Source organism: Hippichthys cyanospilos, chromosome 3 (genome assembly GCF_059441005.1).
Source record: "Hippichthys cyanospilos isolate Australia breed blue-spotted pipefish chromosome 3, RoL_Hcya_1.0, whole genome shotgun sequence".
Taxonomy (NCBI): domain Eukaryota; kingdom Metazoa; phylum Chordata; class Actinopteri; order Syngnathiformes; family Syngnathidae; genus Hippichthys; species Hippichthys cyanospilos.
This window is the reverse complement of record NC_142371.1, coordinates 22,176,398-22,195,199: the sequence shown is the minus strand read 5'-3', so window position 1 is coordinate 22,195,199 and position 18,802 is coordinate 22,176,398. Positions and strand designations below refer to the sequence as shown.

At 40.9% G+C, this 18,802-nt stretch overlaps 4 protein-coding genes across 5 annotated transcripts; 1 reads left to right on the top strand and 3 right to left on the bottom strand.

Annotated features, from left to right (window-relative positions):
• Positions 1 to 1,669: 1,669 nt before the first annotated feature.
• cmtm7 (CKLF-like MARVEL transmembrane domain containing 7) lies at positions 1,670 to 6,386 on the bottom strand. The gene is made up of 5 exons (XM_088410286.1): positions 6,149 to 6,386; positions 4,934 to 5,110; positions 4,753 to 4,851; positions 4,044 to 4,125; positions 1,670 to 3,859 (listed from the first exon to the last, which is right to left on the bottom strand). Exons 1-5 carry the CDS (start codon positions 6,257 to 6,259, stop codon positions 3,846 to 3,848), a joined length of 483 nt encoding a protein of 160 aa, XP_088266412.1. The 5' UTR covers positions 6,260 to 6,386; the 3' UTR covers positions 1,670 to 3,845.
• On the bottom strand, positions 6,328 to 10,713 carry siglec15l (sialic acid binding Ig-like lectin 15, like). Its single transcript, XM_088410285.1, has 7 exons — positions 10,619 to 10,713; positions 9,350 to 9,724; positions 8,804 to 9,175; positions 8,689 to 8,724; positions 7,785 to 7,874; positions 7,504 to 7,557; positions 6,328 to 7,255 (listed from the first exon to the last, which is right to left on the bottom strand). Exons 1-7 carry the CDS (start codon positions 10,695 to 10,697, stop codon positions 7,224 to 7,226), a joined length of 1,038 nt encoding a protein of 345 aa, XP_088266411.1. The 5' UTR covers positions 10,698 to 10,713; the 3' UTR covers positions 6,328 to 7,223.
• Positions 10,714 to 11,134: 421 nt separating this feature from the next.
• Positions 11,135 to 12,847, top strand: LOC148426301 (sialic acid-binding Ig-like lectin 15). The gene is made up of 3 exons (XM_088411409.1): positions 11,135 to 11,246; positions 11,996 to 12,379; positions 12,447 to 12,847. The coding sequence occupies exons 1-3, from the start codon at positions 11,201 to 11,203 to the stop codon at positions 12,845 to 12,847; spliced, it is 831 nt and encodes a 276-aa protein (XP_088267535.1). The 5' UTR covers positions 11,135 to 11,200.
• A 310-nt stretch (positions 12,848 to 13,157) lies between these two features.
• On the bottom strand, positions 13,158 to 18,008 carry LOC148426300 (IgGFc-binding protein). Of its 2 annotated transcripts, none has more exons than XM_088410283.1 (6): positions 17,897 to 18,008; positions 17,353 to 17,482; positions 16,313 to 16,380; positions 15,390 to 16,141; positions 14,602 to 14,998; positions 13,158 to 13,886 (listed from the first exon to the last, which is right to left on the bottom strand). In XM_088410283.1, the coding sequence occupies exons 3-6, from the start codon at positions 16,377 to 16,379 to the stop codon at positions 13,468 to 13,470; spliced, it is 1,635 nt and encodes a 544-aa protein (XP_088266409.1). In that variant the 5' UTR covers position 16,380; positions 17,353 to 17,482; positions 17,897 to 18,008; the 3' UTR covers positions 13,158 to 13,467. The 2 variants fall into 2 exon arrangements, with proteins under 2 accessions (XP_088266409.1, XP_088266410.1); XM_088410284.1 differs by having other exon boundaries at positions 14,659 to 14,998.
• Positions 18,009 to 18,802: the final 794 nt, after the last annotated feature.

Here is an 18,802-nt window from a genome sequence, read left to right as displayed (position 1 = left end):
TGAAGTTTGTTCAACATGCTTACATCATGTCTGGATAGCATGCTCGTGATGACGTGTCTTTGTGCTTGGCGGAGGTCATAAGCTGTCAAGCTTGGGGTGTTAATTAGCGAGTTGCTAGCGTTAATGATCCACTCACAGCCGTCACAACTTCTTCACACTGGAGCTAACAAGCAGAGGCGTTCATCTCTTCATCATCATCATCATCGTCATACTGCACTAATTACAGCATCTCACCTGTGTGTGCGTTTGGATGTACATGTGATCGTGGTATGTGTGTTGGAAATGTGTTAGTGTACATGTGTGTTATAGTCTGTGTGTGTTTTTTTTTTCCTCGTTAAGAATCAGCACGAAACTAACCTCTGAACTTTTGACAAGGTGCACGCTGGCGTAGGCCCAAACAATTGGATCTCAGAGCTCCGGAACATCAGATCACATGATCCGGCGCTGACACATATGGAGATGAAGATGCCTATGGTACATTTTCCTGCTGTGATGTTAAAAGTAGAACAATAAACATGTAATTGGAATTAAGTGTGTTGGGTCGAACCAGATGGGAGTGCATGTTGCTATGGCAACCATTTCCTCACCTGTCATCCGTCCAGTGAGGCCGAGCAGCCAATCGGGGAGCAGTTTTTCAGGGATGCTGTTGTCAGGTGAAGGGGCGGGACTAGTGTGCCTTTGTTGTCATGGCTACGCCAGAGGATTGACAGATGATGTCTCCCAAAAAACTTTTGATGTCATATCACAGTAGGGCCAGACCAATCAAATGGCTCCAGCTTCCCGCTCTGTTTGGCTACTTCCTGTTTGGCAATCGCACATGTTGTCGTGGCAACAACAAGGTGAAATTCCTGCACAGGTTTGATTCCTCATGACAGGCTTCGCGTTTGGTCCATCGTGTCAAGACTTCAAAGCAAAGGTTAAAGTTAATGGGCATATGTACATGTCAATGGTGTGTCTGTGTGTGTATTTGAATTCGTATTTGTCCGTTCATATAAATGTGAGCGTGTGTTTTTAGTGTTGACGAGCAAGTGTGTCTCTGCTTTATGCCCCTGTGTGTAGATGTGTATGCTTGTGTGTTTGTGTGTATTTCTGTGTGTGCTTATGGTGCATTGTGTCTAAAGATTTGTGTCTACTTTGTGAGTGTGTGCAATCTGTACATGGTTGTCTTTGTGTATGCCCATTCAAGTGTGTTTGTCATCCTCTTTCTGTGTTTGTGCATGTTTATGTATTTTTACGTGTTTTGGGTATGCGTGTATGTGTTCCAAAGTCTCTGCCTGTTGTGTGTGTGTGCGTGTATTGTTGTTTGTATGTATATCTATTCATGTATGTGTTTAATTGTGTGTGGTTGCGAATGTGTTCAGGCATTTGTCTGTTTTGTGTTTGTGTTCGTGTGTTTTTGTGTTTAGTGGAGAAAATAATTACCATGATTCAATATTTATGCGAAACGTGATGTCACTTGTGAGAGTTAAAACAAGTTGAATTTGTTTTGACACGACCTAAACAAAGTGTAATCTGACCGCCAATCCACTTGTTTAAACATAAACTAGACCAACAGTGAACTCTAGTGGTCATTTTGTGCAAGTACATATATTTTTCGGCGGCCCTTACCAAACTGCACAAGTTATTTGGTGCTTCAATGTGACAACAAAGGTCAGAAAGGAGTCGCATGTTGGTGCAACAATGGTTTAATTGACAACATGCAGCACAAGGTAAAAGTTCAAATAAATTTGGAAGCACATCAAAATAATACTGTGCTCTTTTCGTCTTAGCAACAGGCTAGCTCGCTGCCTAACTACTTTATCTAGTGGCATAATAAGGCACTTTGGGGAAAAGAAGCTATAAAAAGAGCATTTTTGATGGTGTTTTCAAGACTGCATGTGCACAAAAACAGAATAATCATAATAGCATTAAAAAACGCTGCAGCGAGATTCAAACATTCATTGCGTGAGGAGATATTAATATGTATGGTATAGTAGGGTACAATCACAGTTTTAATCCATCATATATTTCTTCATCTTATTTTTTTATTGATACAAACCAACACTGGGAAGTTTGTAATGCTAACCAACAATTACGAGATGTTTGTCGCCAAATTCTTTGGCTTCCCAAACACTGTAATTTTTGCGGAATACTTTTGACAGGTGTGCAAACATTGGAACATTCAGTCATGAATAAAAGTTCATGTCACTCATAAAAAAAAAGTTTCATGTTTTCTCCAAAAAGGGTAAAACCATTCAAATAGAAACAATTTGTATTCAGCATTTGGTAGAAGCTAGAATGTTCATGCTATGTTGCTACTTGAATGTGAACCTTCAAAGACGGTAGAACATCTCAAATACAATTTCAAAAGATATACATTTGTCTTGTTAAAGAACAAAAAAGAAATAAAAATGAACATGCCCACCCACCCGGTTTTCATGTTCAAACATAGACACACTGCCCACATGATGAAGCAGGCAAAAAAATAAAAACCTCTCTCTCTCTCTCTCTCTCTCTCTCTCTCTCTGAGAGAGAGAGAGAGAGAGAAAATCAGTAATTTCACCTAAGAATAATTATAATATAATATAAGAACAGTGTCTTCCAGATAGGGCCTTCAATCTTCGATTCAGACAAAATTGACATGAAAGTCAGTGATTGGTGATGTGATTGGTCACAAAGTTGCACATGCAGGTCACATGATGCTAGCTGGCGCACAAACATGACTGCGATTGAATAGAAAAGTCCAAAATGTTGTTACTGTTAACAGTCTGTTGACTTGTGTGTATGTGCTTTCACATTTTTGTAATAATAATCACCATCATCATCATTTTGTAAACTTCAACTTCTTGGTGGTAGGTATGTTTCAAGACTAGCACCATGCACGCTGGCCTGCTTGTTGCCATGACAACAGCTTGCGTCTGCATATAACCCGTAAGGAGGTAATAGTTGGCACACTGACACATTACTTGTTAAGTTAGCATGCTGAATGCTAACATTTCCTTAGCCTAGCATGGCTGATGGCGGTGGTTCAGCCTTGAATTTGTTTGAAAGGTTAGCATGCTTTATGCTAACCTTTATTTAGCCAAGCGTAGTTTGTGGCTGATAATGAAAAGACATTTAGCAGTGTGTCCATTTGCTATTTAAGCACGCTAAGCACTAATACCGCTCAAGCTTTTAGTGGCGTGCGGCTGATGATGATGGTGGTTAAGAATTACTTTCTCTTGCAAGATTAGCATGCTAAATGCTAACACTGTTTTTTAGAGTAGCATGGCTGATGATGATGGTGGTCCAGCACTGTCTCAGCATGCTAACACTTCTTCCGCCTAGCAAGCACTGTGTTTGTATGCAACGTTAGCATTCTGAATGCTAACTTTAGCCTCGTGTGACTGGTGATGCGTAAATTGCTTCTCATCACTTTTACCTAGCGCAGTACATAAATTATGAAGATGAAGGTGGATCAGCATTGATTGTTTGTGAGATTAGCATGCTTAATGCTATTTCAAAACTGTAAACGGTGAATAATTTAACAAAAAAATTCAGTAGCTTGTTATGGCACACAGCAAGCAAAAGAGGCTGTTGTTCTCTCATCTCTAGTAAGAAAGCAACAATATATTTTCATCAAGTAGCAGGAATGAATTTAGTCAGAAAGTTGACTAGTTAGGGTTCGCACCTGTTGTTGTGGGGTAACTGATGTGACGGTAACTGAAGCACCGCCAACATTCCAACTTTTTTTTTTTTTTTTTTTTACAAGATTGATCTTGGTTCAGTTTCGCAGCTCCCACCTCTCATCCAATCACGATGACTTGTTGACTTGCAAGGCAGAAAAGTGAGGCGACTCTTGAGGCAGCCAATCTTGTTTCTCGCCATTACATTGTGGCACCTGCACCCATGAAATTAAATTCATCTGACTATCGCATTATCGTTATTACCGCTGCTACCACAGCTATTAGCATGATGCTAAAATGGGACCTTTAAAAGAAACTACAACTGTCTGACCCACTTCAAAAACAATCTTATGACTTAATATACAATTATCAATTAATTCTAAAAACATAGTTAAATACCAGTGTGCTGTGGTCCACAGGAGACACTATAAGATGTCCATAAGCTGACCGCCATCAGGAAAGTTGTGATAAAGCCAAACACCTAACAACACAAGGCCAAACAGAGGTCACATGACAATGAGACAATTACCCACTTTTACCCGCAACAAAGTAGTAAATCAATTGATTACTTTGGGTAATTAAGTACTAATTGATTACTTTATGTCAGTAAGTATTAATGTAATCCATTAGATACAAAAGCATTAATAATTTATTACTCTAAACCACTAAAGTAAATATTTTAGGTTACTCAAATAATGAATTACTAAAAAATCCATTACTTTAGTACTTTATTTGGTACCAGCCATTTTTGGACCCCCCCCCTTGAAAAAAAATGTAAATAAATAAATAAACGGGATAGAATGTTTGATTCTTAAATAATGTAATGTAATACATCTTTGGGATTGAATGAGCTAAATTAGAGGGTGTTTCCAAACTCTTGACTACCCACCCACTAATGATATCAACACAAACATGGCAACAACAAGCACACATGCCACATCACACACAAATCAAAACATACACATACAACAATGGTAACTTAGCATGTTTCTATTCCATCTAAATAAAAAGAAAACACACACATGCAAAAAAGGCAAACATGACAACACAGAGATGACATCAAAGTGACACACACATCTCAACACACAACATGACAAGTTTTGCTTACAGATGAGGCCACCAGTGCGGACACTCCTCCACTCTTCACCACTGCCACAATGGAACCGATACAGATCAGCACCGTACCCACAGAGTAGTGGAAGAATTCCTAAAAGAAGATGGGGAGAGAGGATGAAAACAATTTGCTGTGTGAAGATACGTGTGCGCGGATGAGGGTGGGCGTGGCTTACAGTAAGCGGCCAATTGATGCAGCCCATTTTGGCCTGCAGTCGGCACAAGTGCATGAGGAAGAAGATCAAGAGCACCACCAGGAACCATAAGGCCACTACCTCAAAGTACTGGAACGCAGCCCAGCTGGGCCATCCCCATGCACAGTGCACGCAAAGGAAGGTGACCAGCAGCGCCACCTAAAGGGAACACAAAAACCAGGCTCTTCATTCTGATTTAAGGGCTGAAATTTGATGTAAAATTCAGAGCAATATTTACAACACTGGCATGATGTTACTTTTTTCAATATTGTGAGACCTTGTTGAATATAACATTGGACAAACCATTGGAACTATCACAGTTTGTCCAGGAGAAAACCCACGCAGACATGGGGAGAACATGCAAACTTCACATAGGAAGGCTGGAGCTGGAATCAAACCATGTTTACCAGTCTTCCACTGTGACACTATCAACAAGCAACTTTTTTTAATTTGGCGTCTTCCATGAAATTGGCACAACACCACCATTTTGGAGAGGCCACTTCCTGTCAGAGTCACATGACTATGACAACAGGATTTTCTGTATATGCCAGCCGCTTAGGGTTTAATAAGTTAAAGTCATAAACTTTATACCAAAGTGTCTGTGACACTGGCATCACCACGGATAACGTTCCAATGTAATCGAGTAGTTAAGGTACGAAGTACTACAATATTGACAATAACAATTTCTTTAGAAACTGAACTTGTCTTTACTTTAGTGCCTAAAATAATCGACTTTTTTAAGTACTGATTAATTAGTTGATGGATTCGTACTGGCCAGATTTAGCCCATCCGTTAGGCTACTAAAAACATTTTGGAAAAATATTAAGTAGCTGCAATTGAATGACTGGACTCTCACAAAATGTAAGGTGTCTTTGTGAAGTTAAAAAAAAAACACAGTGAAAGGTAATTTAAGCATTTTTTTTCTTCATAAACCTTCAGATTAATCAGTACCCAAAAGCACTCTCTCAGTTGTATAGTGTGCGTGTGTGTGTACGTGTGTCTGTGTGTGTGGGGGGGGACCACACCCACAGGATGCCACCTTGTCCGCACTGCCCCCCCCCCCCTCTCCCCCCAAAAAAAACATCCGCCCCTGTTGAATTGATGCTATTGTTGTTAGCAACTACTGTAAGCTAAAGGTGTCATTTTTCCGCTGTGCAGTTGCTGTAGCGTGATTGTTATTATTGTGCGGCGTCTTACCATCTGGGCCATCTTGAGCAGTCCCGGGATGGTTCGGATGTATCCCAGGTTGAAGACGCCGTCGGACACGGAAGTCCGTCCCGTGCTGGTCGGGCTGACGGCGTGAGACATTTCGGCCTGTCTGTTAAAAGCAAACTTAAAAACTACTTGACAAAAAAAGGGAAAAAAAAGAAGTCCTGTTGGTCTCTTAAAGGGCTTTAATGCGGGAAGGCGCCAAAACGTACGCCCAAGCTCGTATTCACACTTCCGCTAACGTTTCAAAACAAAAGCAAAGTCACACGATTCAATCCGGTGGTTTCTTACACAATAAAACAACACGCGATTAAAGAAAGAAACATGAACATAACAATGACATTTATTTCCATACTACTGATATAAATTACTTTTGGGTCATATGAAACAAGCAACACACCGTTTAATGGCAAATAAAGTAGTGTAGGTATTTGTGAAGTCCATGTGAGTCACGTTTATTGAGTTTGAACTTTGCACCCCACCTGCAAGAACACGTTCAACCAAACAACGAAATAAATGCTTCGTTTAGTCCTGTAAAGTTTACAAAACACGACAGAAAGACTACTTTAAAATAAAGACTAGATAAGGACAGACTACTAAAGGTTAAAGACTAAACAGACTATTGGGTAATATCACTGTCAAAAAGCATATGTGTGATTCACTGTTCTTATTCATAATTGTTATAGTTTATGAGTACGAGTTTATATTGTGTGAGTAGATTCTGTAATAGTGAGCTTCAGAATTGGGCACCAATTACATTTCAGTCAAAAGTTTCAGAAATTCCATAAGAACATGAAATAGGCAAAAGCATTTTTCATTTCCTATAGTTGCTGTGTGTGTCTGTTCGTTTGTGGTGGAAAATGAACGTGTGAGCAGGTGAAGCAGTCATACAGAGTTCACGAGGTTATTTGTTCACTTTGAGTCAAATTACACTTAAAGTAAGTGACGCCTTTTCAAAACCAGTAAACTCAAACTGCAAACAGCATTTTTATATTGACACCACCCCTTTGCAGAACAGAAGTTTAGAGATGAACACACAACTTCAAACGGGAGATGAAGATGACTAATGAAGTTTCACAGTTGAGTACATTGTATCTGAAAAGATAGAAGTTGAACATCTGAAAACTTAAAATAAATTAAAAAAAAATATAGCTTACACTTTTAATAAGTCTCAAAACAAGCACAAACATAGAATATTTTAATTAAAATATGAGACTCATCTTCTTTGAAACCTTACAAAATAATATATATATATATATATATATATATATATATATATATATATATATATATATATATATATATATATATATAAATAACAAATTGGTGATCTTGACTCTCACCTTGTTCGTGATAAGTGTGAGCATTTGTGAATTTTGTTTGCGACTCGCCTTCACCTGCAACATACATACCAAGTAAATATTTCACACCACCTTTTATGCATACTGTATACTGTATGTGAATAGATAATACGCAAATACATATCATACATAGCTTATAGGCTGTAAATCCCTCTCTCAGCTTGTGAGTGCAGCACTTAGTCATTTTTTGCAGATGATAAAGAATATGTGATTGGTAGTACTGTACTGTTATATTGTATGTCTCAGAAACGTGTAGTACTTACTGGCCTCAGGAAGAACAACAGTGCAATAAACAGTATGAAGCTCAACGGTGCTACTAGCTGGATCATGGGAGGAATACAGGGGGCAGTCCTCTGTTTCACACACGCAAGCAGACACAAACACACAGACAAAATGAATGCTCACCCAAAAACTCACTAGAAATATCTCATATCATCAACATCAACAAAAACCTCTCACACAACAACAAAAATCACCAAAAACCTTATGTCCAAAAATCTCTCACACACGCCAAAACATGCAAAAAAACAAAACAAAAACAAAAAAACACACACAAAAAAACATGCATTCAACAAAAATGTCTCCCACTCTAGAAATATCAACAAAAACCTCACAAGTCCAAAAATATGTCACACACGCCAAAACTCTTGAAAGGACCCCTGAAAATTCTCACGCATGACAAAAAAAAATAAAAAATACACATGTAATTTCATATCAAACACCCAGAAAAATCTTTTGCACATTCATTAAAGCAATCAGAAAAGATAATACCGCAAACCCAAACGAAAATCTCTCACACTTCACAAAAGCTTTAAAATCACACACACTCAAACATTTCTCACGCATGTTGATTAAAACATTCAAGAACACCAAAGAAATTCCACAAAAAACACACTCACAAAACTATTTGCACACAAAAAAATGCTCAACACAAAAAAAAGGATATCTCACATCGACTCACCAAAAGAAATACACTAAACTCTCATATGCATGAAAAACTTTCACACACCCAAAAAACTTAACTCACACTAAACAATATGTGACATTTGCTCATGTTTATAGATGTTTTATGTTAGTGTATTGATGTGGTCATCTTTTCTTGTGTTCATGTCATTTCATATGTTCAAGTGTTTGAGGATAATGTATGGTAAAAAGTCTTGTACTCACGTGTTTGATTGTTTTGCTGAGTATTAGGATTTCGAGCTGAGAAAGAAAACCATCATCATCATCATCATCCTCATCAAGTAGCTATGCATCCGCTCTAACAATTTCAGCACCTCACCTCCGAGTCTCATCCGATAGATGATGACGCCCAATATGACCAAGAGTAGCAGCACCGCAGCGACACCGCCGCAAACCAGGGCCACATCCCTCGCCGTGTTGGCGGGCCGGTACGTCCGCTCGGCACGTCCCAACTTGCTTTCCACCCGGCAGGTGAGCTCGTCCTGCTGCCCGTATGGGATGGAGCTGTTCAGATACCACCAACCCAGCTTTGTGTTCTGAACATACGGCTCTAACTCAGTCGCTAACGGATCTCCAGAGGCTGACAGCCAGGTGATGTTGGGTCGCGGTTGACCCTCCGCCTCACACACCAGCCTCTGGGGGGCGCTGGAGCTACCGGTGACCAAAGACAGGTTCAGGATTGCAGGCTTTACTGCCAGCAGAAGAAATATAACAGGGCTGTGTTCAGAGGACGGAATTTTTATGATGACTTACTAAAAGATGATGTGCTTCCATAGCATATGGCTTGTCAGCTTTCATACCATGACATAAATAGCCACGCTTCTTCAAGACCAAACAGGAAGTTCACTCAGAGTTGAGTTCTTACCTTGTACCGTCAGCAACAACTTTTCTATCTTTGTCGATCCTCGGTCCAAGGTCACTTTGCAGAAGTAATAGCCCTCATTGGTCACCTGGACGTTTCTGATGCGAAGTGATACTACCCCCTGGCGGAGGTCGCCGGCCAACGAGAAGGGCTCCGGGCCGAAGCAGGGCTCAGACATGGCTGACGAGTCGTTCTTGGCTTCACAACCAAAAAATGGCGGACTTTCGGCCCTTCTGGCGATCCAGCTCAGTTTGATGCTGCCGGTGTAGTGGTCTTGTTTGGAATGAGTGAAGGAGCATCCCAGGATGGCGTCTTGTCCGCGCAACACCGTGACCGTTTTGGAGACATGCACAGTTAACGCGGATGATTGCGAGCTTCCTGTCCCAAAACCAGACATGGCAAACGTTATCAAATTCTGTTCCTGCAAATGCACAAGTTCTGACAAGTTGCTAGTATGGCTAGTTGCATACTATATACTCTACATACTATACAATATGGCTATTCCATAACAACATGCACATCTTTATATGATAAAATGTGCTTAGTGTTTATAGTGTTTTTACATGCTTTCAATATGCTAATGTGGCTAAGTCCTTTCACATCAACCTACTTACCTGGTTCCTTTCTTCCACATTACATACTCTTGTGGTTAAAGGTTTCCACATCGACACACAAATATTTCCATGCTAGTGTGCTAACCTAGCGCTTTTACATACTTTCAACTTGCTAATGTGAAAAACTGCTTTCACATCACCATGGCTAGCAGCGTTCCCACCAAAATGTAAATGTTAATGCTAATGTGGTTACCTGCTTCCATATCAACCTACCAACTTGTGGCTACATTAACAAGCTCATGTAGTGACCTACTTTCGAAGAATAAACAAAAAAAAATTAAATGTAGGATGTGGGTGATGTCAAACACGATGTGAAAATTTCAGTGTCTCAACAATGAGAGCTAAGACTTTGGTGCACTCCTTTCTCATTTTATGCACATATTTTTTTTTCCATTTGTGGTTGCTGTTAAAGTGATACACAGTATACAATAATTAATCTTAAGTTCCATACAACGTTAACATGCTAATGTAGCTAAAATTTGTCACACTAACATGCTAAAAGATCTAAATGAGCGTATATCAACGTTCTATTAATGCTAACTGCTTCCACGTCACCAGGCTAATGTCGAAACCTAGTTTCGCATCATTACAGGAAGTAGGACCGTAAGACGATTTTCAAACCAATTGGAACATTGTGCTGGAATGACTCCCAACTCACCTGTGACCACCAGCAGCAGAACACACCAAGGCAAAAGCCCATACACGCGCATGTTGAGTGCACGCACACACAGATGCATGTGTGGAACCGCGTAAACACAAGCCAAGAAAAACTGACACAGAAATTCAGGAAGGAAACAGGGTCACAGGACGCTGACTAGTTACAAGATTATCACTAACACATGCACACATACATACACTTAATAGCTAATAATATCTTCTGGTTAAAATAATAATAAAATACTTTCCTGTGAGGTTTTTAGTGAGATTTTATTGGGTTATGTAAGATGTTTATGTAAGATGTTTTTAAAAGTGCGAGAGACTTTTTTCGTCATGTGTGAAAGATATTTTTGGTGAGTGTGAGAGGAGTTTTGTGTTGTATTGATGATAAAGTTTTTCATGTGGGTTTTTTTCTTTGTTAATGTAAGAGAAATGATACTGCATTTTTGGCCGACATGACACCTTATAACTTCCTATGACATTCTCTCTGGCTCTGTTGCTTTTTTTTACAGAGACAAGACAAACTTCCTCAATATTAAACAAGCATCACTTTGGAAAATCATATAGAGACACTCATAACATTATGGAGGTGTTGTGTGTGTTGTTGTTGTTGATCGCTGCTAATAGAGGTGAGTTGTGCTGCACACTGAAATATAATTTTAACAAAATATAAGATGATGTTCAATGTTCATATGAATGTATTTATTTGGTGGTTCTGACATTTCATTTGTGTGTGTGAATTTCAGTGGTGAATGTGACAGTGATTTAATAATGTATGTGTAATATATGAGAGTAAGTAGTGTATGAGAGCGTTTCTGTCGTGGTGAGCATTTTGGCAGTGTTTGGGAGAGTATTTAGTTTGTGTGTGTGTTTCAGTTGTATGTGTGAGCATTTCTGTTTATGTGAGAGTATTTTACCAAGGTGTATGAGCATTAGCGAGAACATTTCAGTTATAACATTTCAGTTTTAGTTTGTGTTTTAGTTGAATTTGTATGAGTATTTAGTCAGCGAGAACCTTTCAGTTTTGCATATGAGCATTTCCATAAAGTATGAGAGCATTTCAACTTTGTGAATGAGCGTGCATGAACGCATTTCTGTTGTGTATGAGTGAGAGCATTAAAATAGTGTGTAGAATGTGCTTCTGTTGTGAATATGAGTTTCAGTAGTGTGTGAGAATGATTCAGTTGTGTGAGTGAGCATTTGCGCATGAGTTTGTTTTGTAGCATTTGTTTGACTTGTTCTATTTCTATGGTTTTCAAATGCTCATTTAATCATGTGTATATGTTTCATGTTCTCATGTTTATATGTTCAGCTTCCTGTTTCCTGACTTCATACGTATAAACATTATGTTTAAATGTTCATGTGTCGCTCCCGACAGTGTGGAGCTTGGAAGAAGGCGTGTGGGCGGTGCATATGCAAGCAGAGGTGCGGGCCCTTGCAGGCCATCCGGTGGTGCTACCCTGCACCTTCAGCCACCCGCCACATTCCCATCATACTTCTTTGGTGGTGCGCTGGCGTCTGGATGGCGGTCATGCCGCCATCATCCTCTACCGCTGCACCGGTAAAGTTCCCATCTGCAAACCCGGGCCCCAACAGGACCCGCGATACCGTCTGGAGGGTGACCCTCGTCATCATGATCTGTCCCTGCGTATCAATGGCGCCGCCCTGGGGGACAGCGGGCGCTACTACTGTGGGTTGGAAGTTGAGGGAAAGAATCAGAAGAGTGTGGAGGACAACCTGGGGACCCAGCTAAGGGTGGAGGGTGAGTTATTAACAAGGGGTCTTCTTGCAATGGGTAGCGCTCCTCACATTTGTTTTTGCCGCCACAGCGGCGCCCAACATTCTATCCCTGCAGGTGGAGGTCGGCGAAAACTTAAACTACACGGCGGAATGCCGCGTGGCAGGCTCGCCGCCGCCCGACATCCAGTGGCTAAGCCCCGAGCAGCCACTGGAAGGTTCTACGATGGATCCGCTGAGTCTGGGTGACGAACTTATCGTTAGCCGACTACAAGATGTCGAACCCGGATGGCAGGTCACATGCTCTGCCTCCAACCCGCTTGGCAAAGACAAAGCCACGCTCTACCTGCTTCCTCCTCCAGCACCAATAGCCAAAGATGGAGCACCACCTCATATCTTGCTGCTGGTGATTTTTTCTCTGGGGTCCAAGGTTATCATGCTGTTGGGGATTGGGGTGTGGCTGGCACCTGCTTGGGCCCTCAGGTGGAAATGAGCACTGTGCAATGCCCTGCCTGTCACCCACACATTTAGGATGAAGTCCAATAAAATGTTGATCTTGTGCTTGCTGGAGACTTGATTCATTACTACAATATTTTCAAGACACACCTACATAGCAACTTTGTCTTGCTAGCAACGCTTTCTTAAACCAACAGCAGACTATCACGATTATCAATCATCTGTTTAGCATTAGCATGACCCAAAGAATAGCGATACCTCGCTAAATGATAAGTGTTAGCATGGATAGTGCATGGGGAGCATTTCAGATAATGAAGGGAAAAAAAAGGGCAAAAAAAAGAGTAAAATTATTCCAAATACTAAGATTTATCTAGTAAAAACCAATAAAAGAGATCACAGTTTTGTTAAAATGAAAAATAAACAATAACAAAAATACAAGAAAATATTAAAACAACAACTATCCAAAGACCTAAAAAAGTCATCTTTGCTATGTCATGCTGCTTATGTATTTGTTAATGTTAAAATCTAGTTACTGTAAATGTCAACTTAACATGCTAAAGAAGACATGCTAATGTGCTAACAGGTTTCATATCACAAACACAAAGGCTACAAAAGAAAAACATTCCAAATTTGTTTGCTATGCAAGTTTGTTGACATCTACTGCACAGGGAAGAGACGCGGTCCTCTATAGCAAATTGGATGAACATATTTGCAGCAGTCCTCACGGCTCCATCCAAAGTCCTCATCCGGCTTAAGACTCATTGTGCCACACTGGCCCCCACGAGTGCCCTCGGGATCGGTCCCTTGCCAGTTGCTGAATGTAACCGACGCCCTGTTGATCCAGTACCAGCTGCCGGTTAACGTGCTGCGACGCAAGCCAATCCAAGCCCGCCTTGGGACGGCATCCCCGGAAAATTCCTGCCGGACTTTGGCCTGCACTTGATCCAGGAGCGGAAGAGAAGACAAGCTGACTAGATGGAGATTTCGGTCTCGGCAGAACTTGATCGCCTCCTTCCAGCTCAGAGCCTCGGGCCCAATTTCCAAAACATCAGGCGATAGGACGCAGCCTCTGTAATCTGGCGAGAACAGCGCTTCAGTACATTGTGAGAGAGCGGATTAGTAATGATGAGAGCAATTCATTAATGTGAGAGTACTTTTCCAGGAGTAGGTTTTTTTTAGTTGAGCTGTGAGGTGATTTTATTGGAGTATTTCAAAGCAGGTGAAATTAGCCATTAAGTAGTGGGCATTTCATGAGTGCGTGTGAGAAAGTTTCAGTTGCATATGTGAGAGTGTGTGTGAGTTTCAGTAGTGAGTGTGAAACTGTTTAGGTAGAATGTGAATATTTTTCCGTCATGTGTCAGTGTTTAAGGAGTGAGTGTGATCGCATTTCAGTAGTGAGTATGAAAGTGCTTCAGAAGTGTTTGTAAGATCATTTTTAGGAGTGTGTGAGGGAGGGCTTCAGTCAAGTTTGTAAGAGACTTTTAAGGAGTGTGTGAGGAAGTGTTTCAGTAGTTCAATGTGAGTGTCTGAGAAGCGTGTGAGAGGGATTAAGAAATAGGTGAAAAAGTGTTTCAGTAGAGTTTGTGAAAGCATTTCAGTACTTCTCATAAGAGTGTTGCAGTTAGTTTTATGAGAGCATTTCTGTAGTTTGTATGAGTCTTCCAGTTTGTGTTTCAGTTTGTTTTTGTGTGCTTCATGAGATGAGAGAAACCTTTTTCTGTTGTTATATATGAGAGTAATTATCAGTGAGAGTTCATGTGGGCGCTAATGTTAAACACCTGGTGTTCTCACCTGAGGTTTGACTAACGGCAGGCGCAGGGTTCCCAAAAAGGATGTCATCTTTCTCACCCATTAAGTAGACGGCCATCTTGTCTGAGGTATGCCAAATGGCATTGTTGTCCAGCCTTAGCTCCACCACCGTGGAGACATAATCTGTTCCCTCAAGCGTTTGCCAGATGGGGTCCTCTGGTGGTCCTCTGCCCACGCGCACCCCTTCAGTAAGGTCTTTGTGGACTAAGATGATGGCAAAGTTGTGCACGCTTGGTAAGGTGCTGAGCACATAGCAGGAGGATAACTCAGACTGTGGAATGAGTGGCAGGAGGAGGCCGGGCCTGTGGAGAATGGCTGTACCGAAGAGCTCCACCAGAGGCCAGCCGGGGTATGAGGAATCCACCAGAGAAGAGTCATCCTAGGGACAGCAGTACATGTGATGGTCAGATGTACAGAAAATGCTATAAAGCTTGACAATGCACACATTAATTACTACTTTGTTACATTCAAGGAGACACACCCAACAAAATAACAAGCAAGATGTGCAACTGATAACAAAAACACACTATACGTCTTTCTGAAGGAAAATTCCATAAAATTTGACAATGTGTATACTTGCTTAGTGTTCCAATTAACATGCTCTTATTTTGAAAAGAAAGTTGTACTGTTTCTGCCATGTTTCTGTTGTGAGATTTGCTGATACCTGGAGAAACTGTTAAAATGTCACATACCACTGAAGTGCCAATTATATGCCCATTTGGGGTAAAAGTGTGCTTGTGCATGTGTGTTTGTGTGGTAGGGTGCTAAACCTGGGACAGAAGTACAGTAGTTTGGTCTTCTGAGTTTTGGGAGAGTGCTGGTGGGACTAAGAAGTCCATTTTTTCACGTGGTTTTGGACTCAGTGTGGCATAGAGCATGGAGCAGCTGCAGTTTTGAGTGACGGCACATGGGTGCCCGAAAAGAACCACAACTGGGTGCTTCGCCCTCACCACCCTCCAGGCCTTATCGGTATCCAGCCAGAACTGAGCGGCGTGGTGAGGTTCCAACTCCACTTCCCTGGCATTATGACTCTCCCATTCCAGCCTGACTGTGTTGACTTTCTCCGCATTGACCACAATGAGCCTGAAAGGGGTGCGCTCAGTCACATTGGCGCTGACCAAGTCGGTGGGGTGGGTGGTGCCCTGGATTTCGGGAACCGGCGGAACGAGGTACTCCCTGCCCAGTTCATCCACAGGAAGAACCCGAGCACTCTGCGCACTGCCTGCCTTGAGGCTGACAGCTCGGACCGTGACTTTTCGGGTGCTGATCACCTGGACCACCTTGGCGGAGATCTCCTCCCGGCCAAGCTCAGTGTTGCCGTAGACAAAGTATCGGCGCCTCTGACCTGCGGCCAGAGTCTCGGTGCGGACTTGATCCCAGCTCGCCACAGTGACTTCTGTGCTGTCTTGCAAAGCTGTAACATGCACTTGGTTGTAAGATTGACTGGAGTAAAAGTAGGCAATGTTTTCTGGAAACACCACCAGAAAGTTGGAACCAGAGAAAATCTGCGCTTCTGTGCATCCTGTGGAAACAGTTGGCCCAATGCATGAGCAAAACAAAGCAACTTAGTTAAAGTGCTTATTTCTTGTGGTTTCAATTAGATGATTAGGAGTTATTCAAAATCAAATTAACAAACTTTTTCAATGTGAGGTGTTGTCATAGCAACAAACTCAGGCGAGGTGTTGGGACTCACTTGGTTTTGTCACCCCCTGCAGCATAAGAAGAAGTACTGCAGAATACAAGTGTCCTTTGGCCAGCATCCTAAAAACCCCAAACGTTCATTTTCAGTGAAACATTTCTGAGAACGGCCACGGGAATTCGCTGTTGCATTATTTTCTGAGCACAAATTTCTCACAGGCCATCTACAGTGGGCCCCGTACCCTTGCCTGTAACACCAACGGAACTATATGTTGATTTTGTCCAATATGCATTTTAAATATTTTCAAACATTGTTCATTATTATAACTATTCTTCTTCTTCATCTTCTCCTTCTTCTACCTCTACTTATTATTATTACAGAAATATTGCTATTTCCAGGCCAGCCTGCCCCCTATTCCCTGCAAATAGTGAGGGTCCACTTTAACAAACAATTAATTGGTTACCAGCCAATGAAGGATATGTCAAAAAACTTGGCACTGTTCACTAGAAATAACATGGCTCATGTTGTATATTGCTACAATCAGGTGGAATCCTCATATCTCCCAAATCAGCATTTTTCAGGAGATTCCAAAAGTATCATATTTGTTCAAACAGCATTGCATTGCTTTGTGAAAGAGCGCAAGACATTTTCAAAGCAATAGATTCATTAAAAAAAATAAATAAATTCATTAAAAAAAAAAAAAATAAATCCACGTGTAGACCGAACACTATTAAATTCACCAAAATGTGACTTAAGAGGATGAAGTTTTGGTCCAAGCTCAACAATATGCAAACAAGTCTTCACATTCACATCTACAGACAATTTATTTGAACAATTTCGGCCTGTGCGCTAGTATGCTAACAACAAACTCTAGCACAGGAAGATCATACTAATTTCATACAGAAATCCCAAATCCATGATTCAAACCCTGAATTTCAACACTGAGAGGCAGAAAAGCTGACCACAGCTCCACAGTGCTGCTTTCATTGAGAAATCTCTTTTACATTAGACGTCCCCCCTAATATCAGTTTGATATGCTTTTTCCCGTCACACTTCCTGTTTGAAAAGCATGAAAAGGCACATTATGGTCTTACCTACTCGTTGCTTGGATTTGCTTCCACTTTCAAACATCTTTGCCAGTCTTGCCAACAACAAACAAAAGCAGAGGTGCATGTTTGCCAGTCAAAGCAGCACGTTTGCATGGCGTCAACGTGACTCGAGCACCTTTCAACACAACACTCAAAGGTAGTTCCGACGCACAAAAATCATCATTAGGTTTCCTTTCTGAATATTAAAAGCTCTTTTAATTGAATTAACTTAATGTATTATCAATAAACCCGTTATTTTCTACTGTTTTACACATGCATATTCACTCATAGTGTACTGTAGTGTCAAAGTAGAGGTCACATCTGAATGCTGTGAGACTTGATCTTTGAAGCCGGGTCGGTCATTGTGTTGCTGTGCTGCGGTGCGATAATGAAGTGTGAGTGGTAGTAAAGCAGCTTTGTGCACACAACAATAGCGCGTGTGTGCAGATATAATCGGTATTGCAGCGGCAAGGAGGGAAAAGGGGGACAAATATGAAGGTGCTAATCACAGATAAGCTCTTCAAACAACCAAACTGCATCAGTCACTTACATCACTCCAATGATTGTTGAATTTAGGACTCAGTTGGGGGGAAGACACAATGTTAGTTTTATAACATCTTTGTCATTGATGATAACGCAAAGATGAGTGGATAACTAAGGCAGTACAGTCGAATAATGTTTAGCAAGTCTGCCTCATATATCAAAGGTTCTGGGTATCAAACTGGGAAGTAGCCCACCTGTGTGGCATTTGGAAGTTTTCCCAGTGCTTGCCTGGGTTTTGTTTTCCATGCTTGTATTTGGCCTTACCTTGGCAACAAGTCGATTATTTGTCTTTGCAAATCGGGGCATAAGTGCCCCACTGGGTACCTGAGGGCATTTGAGGATGCATTTCGTATCAGTAAATCTAACGCAATCCTTTTTAATGCAGTGACAGGAATAGTTTGTTTTCTTTTCAAATTTAGAGCAAATTGATTGGAACAGGAAGCGCCTTATTGCCAAATGGTGTTTTAGTGACTACTTTACAAATCACTTTATTTTTGTAAGTCTTGTGTGGATGCACAGTTATCAGTAACACTATTTTTCAGTAAGAAAATAAACACGTTACACGATCTATTTTTTATATGCCTGCAGATTTCACTACAAATGTAGTTTAATAAATCAGACAGGTATGTCGCAAAACTCTTTTAAGTCTTTTTTTTTTTAGTGGTATTGCAGTTAACTTTAATTTCGTTTTGAGTTTTGTTACAGCTTGAAATTCTATTTTTGGTGCAAGTGTTGCAGTTTCTATTCTTAGCCATTGTTTTAGTTTGAGATATTTGTCATTATTGTGTTACGTTTTTATTTTGCCTTTTATTCAACCTTGAACCCTGCTGAGCAAAACACGCTCCATAAAATTGATTTACGGCTCAGTTATTTAATTTGCAGCTTCATCTTTCTCAGAATCTGTGAAACCATT

What these genes read in the sequence shown, in the direction of transcription:
- siglec15l (XM_088410285.1), bottom strand. Translation starts at nt 10,697, where the DNA reads ATGCATCTGTGTGTGCGTGCACTCAACATGCGCGTGTATGGGCTTTTG. An exon ending in CTATCGGATGAGACTCGGAG is followed by an intron (nt 8,725 to 8,803) that starts GTGAGGTGCTGA and finishes TTTCTTTCTCAG; the next exon opens with CTCGAAATCCTAATACTCAG. An exon ending in TCAGCAAAACAATCAAACAC is followed by an intron (nt 7,875 to 8,688) that starts GTGAGTACAAGA and finishes TGTGTGAAACAG; the next exon opens with AGGACTGCCCCCTGTATTCC.
- LOC148426301 (XM_088411409.1), top strand. Translation starts at nt 11,201, where the DNA reads ATGGAGGTGTTGTGTGTGTTGTTGTTGTTGATCGCTGCTAATAGAG. An exon ending in GTTGATCGCTGCTAATAGAG is followed by an intron (nt 11,247 to 11,995) that starts GTGAGTTGTGCT and finishes CGCTCCCGACAG; the next exon opens with TGTGGAGCTTGGAAGAAGGC. An exon ending in GACCCAGCTAAGGGTGGAGG is followed by an intron (nt 12,380 to 12,446) that starts GTGAGTTATTAA and finishes TTGCCGCCACAG; the next exon opens with CGGCGCCCAACATTCTATCC.
- LOC148426300 (XM_088410283.1), bottom strand. Translation starts at nt 16,379, where the DNA reads ATGCTGGCCAAAGGACACTTGTATTCTGCAGTACTTCTTCTTATGCTG. An exon ending in GCAGGGGGTGACAAAACCAA is followed by an intron (nt 16,142 to 16,312) that starts GTGAGTCCCAAC and finishes CTGTTTCCACAG; the next exon opens with GATGCACAGAAGCGCAGATT. An exon ending in CTACTGTACTTCTGTCCCAG is followed by an intron (nt 14,999 to 15,389) that starts GTTTAGCACCCT and finishes TGCTGTCCCTAG; the next exon opens with GATGACTCTTCTCTGGTGGA.
- cmtm7 (XM_088410286.1), bottom strand. Translation starts at nt 6,259, where the DNA reads ATGTCTCACGCCGTCAGCCCGACCAGCACGGGACGGACTTCCGTGTCC. An exon ending in GCATCAATTGGCCGCTTACT is followed by an intron (nt 4,852 to 4,933) that starts GTAAGCCACGCC and finishes ATCTTCTTTTAG; the next exon opens with GAATTCTTCCACTACTCTGT. An exon ending in CCGCACTGGTGGCCTCATCT is followed by an intron (nt 4,126 to 4,752) that starts GTAAGCAAAACT and finishes TTGTGTTGTTAG; the next exon opens with GTGTTTGGCTTTATCACAAC.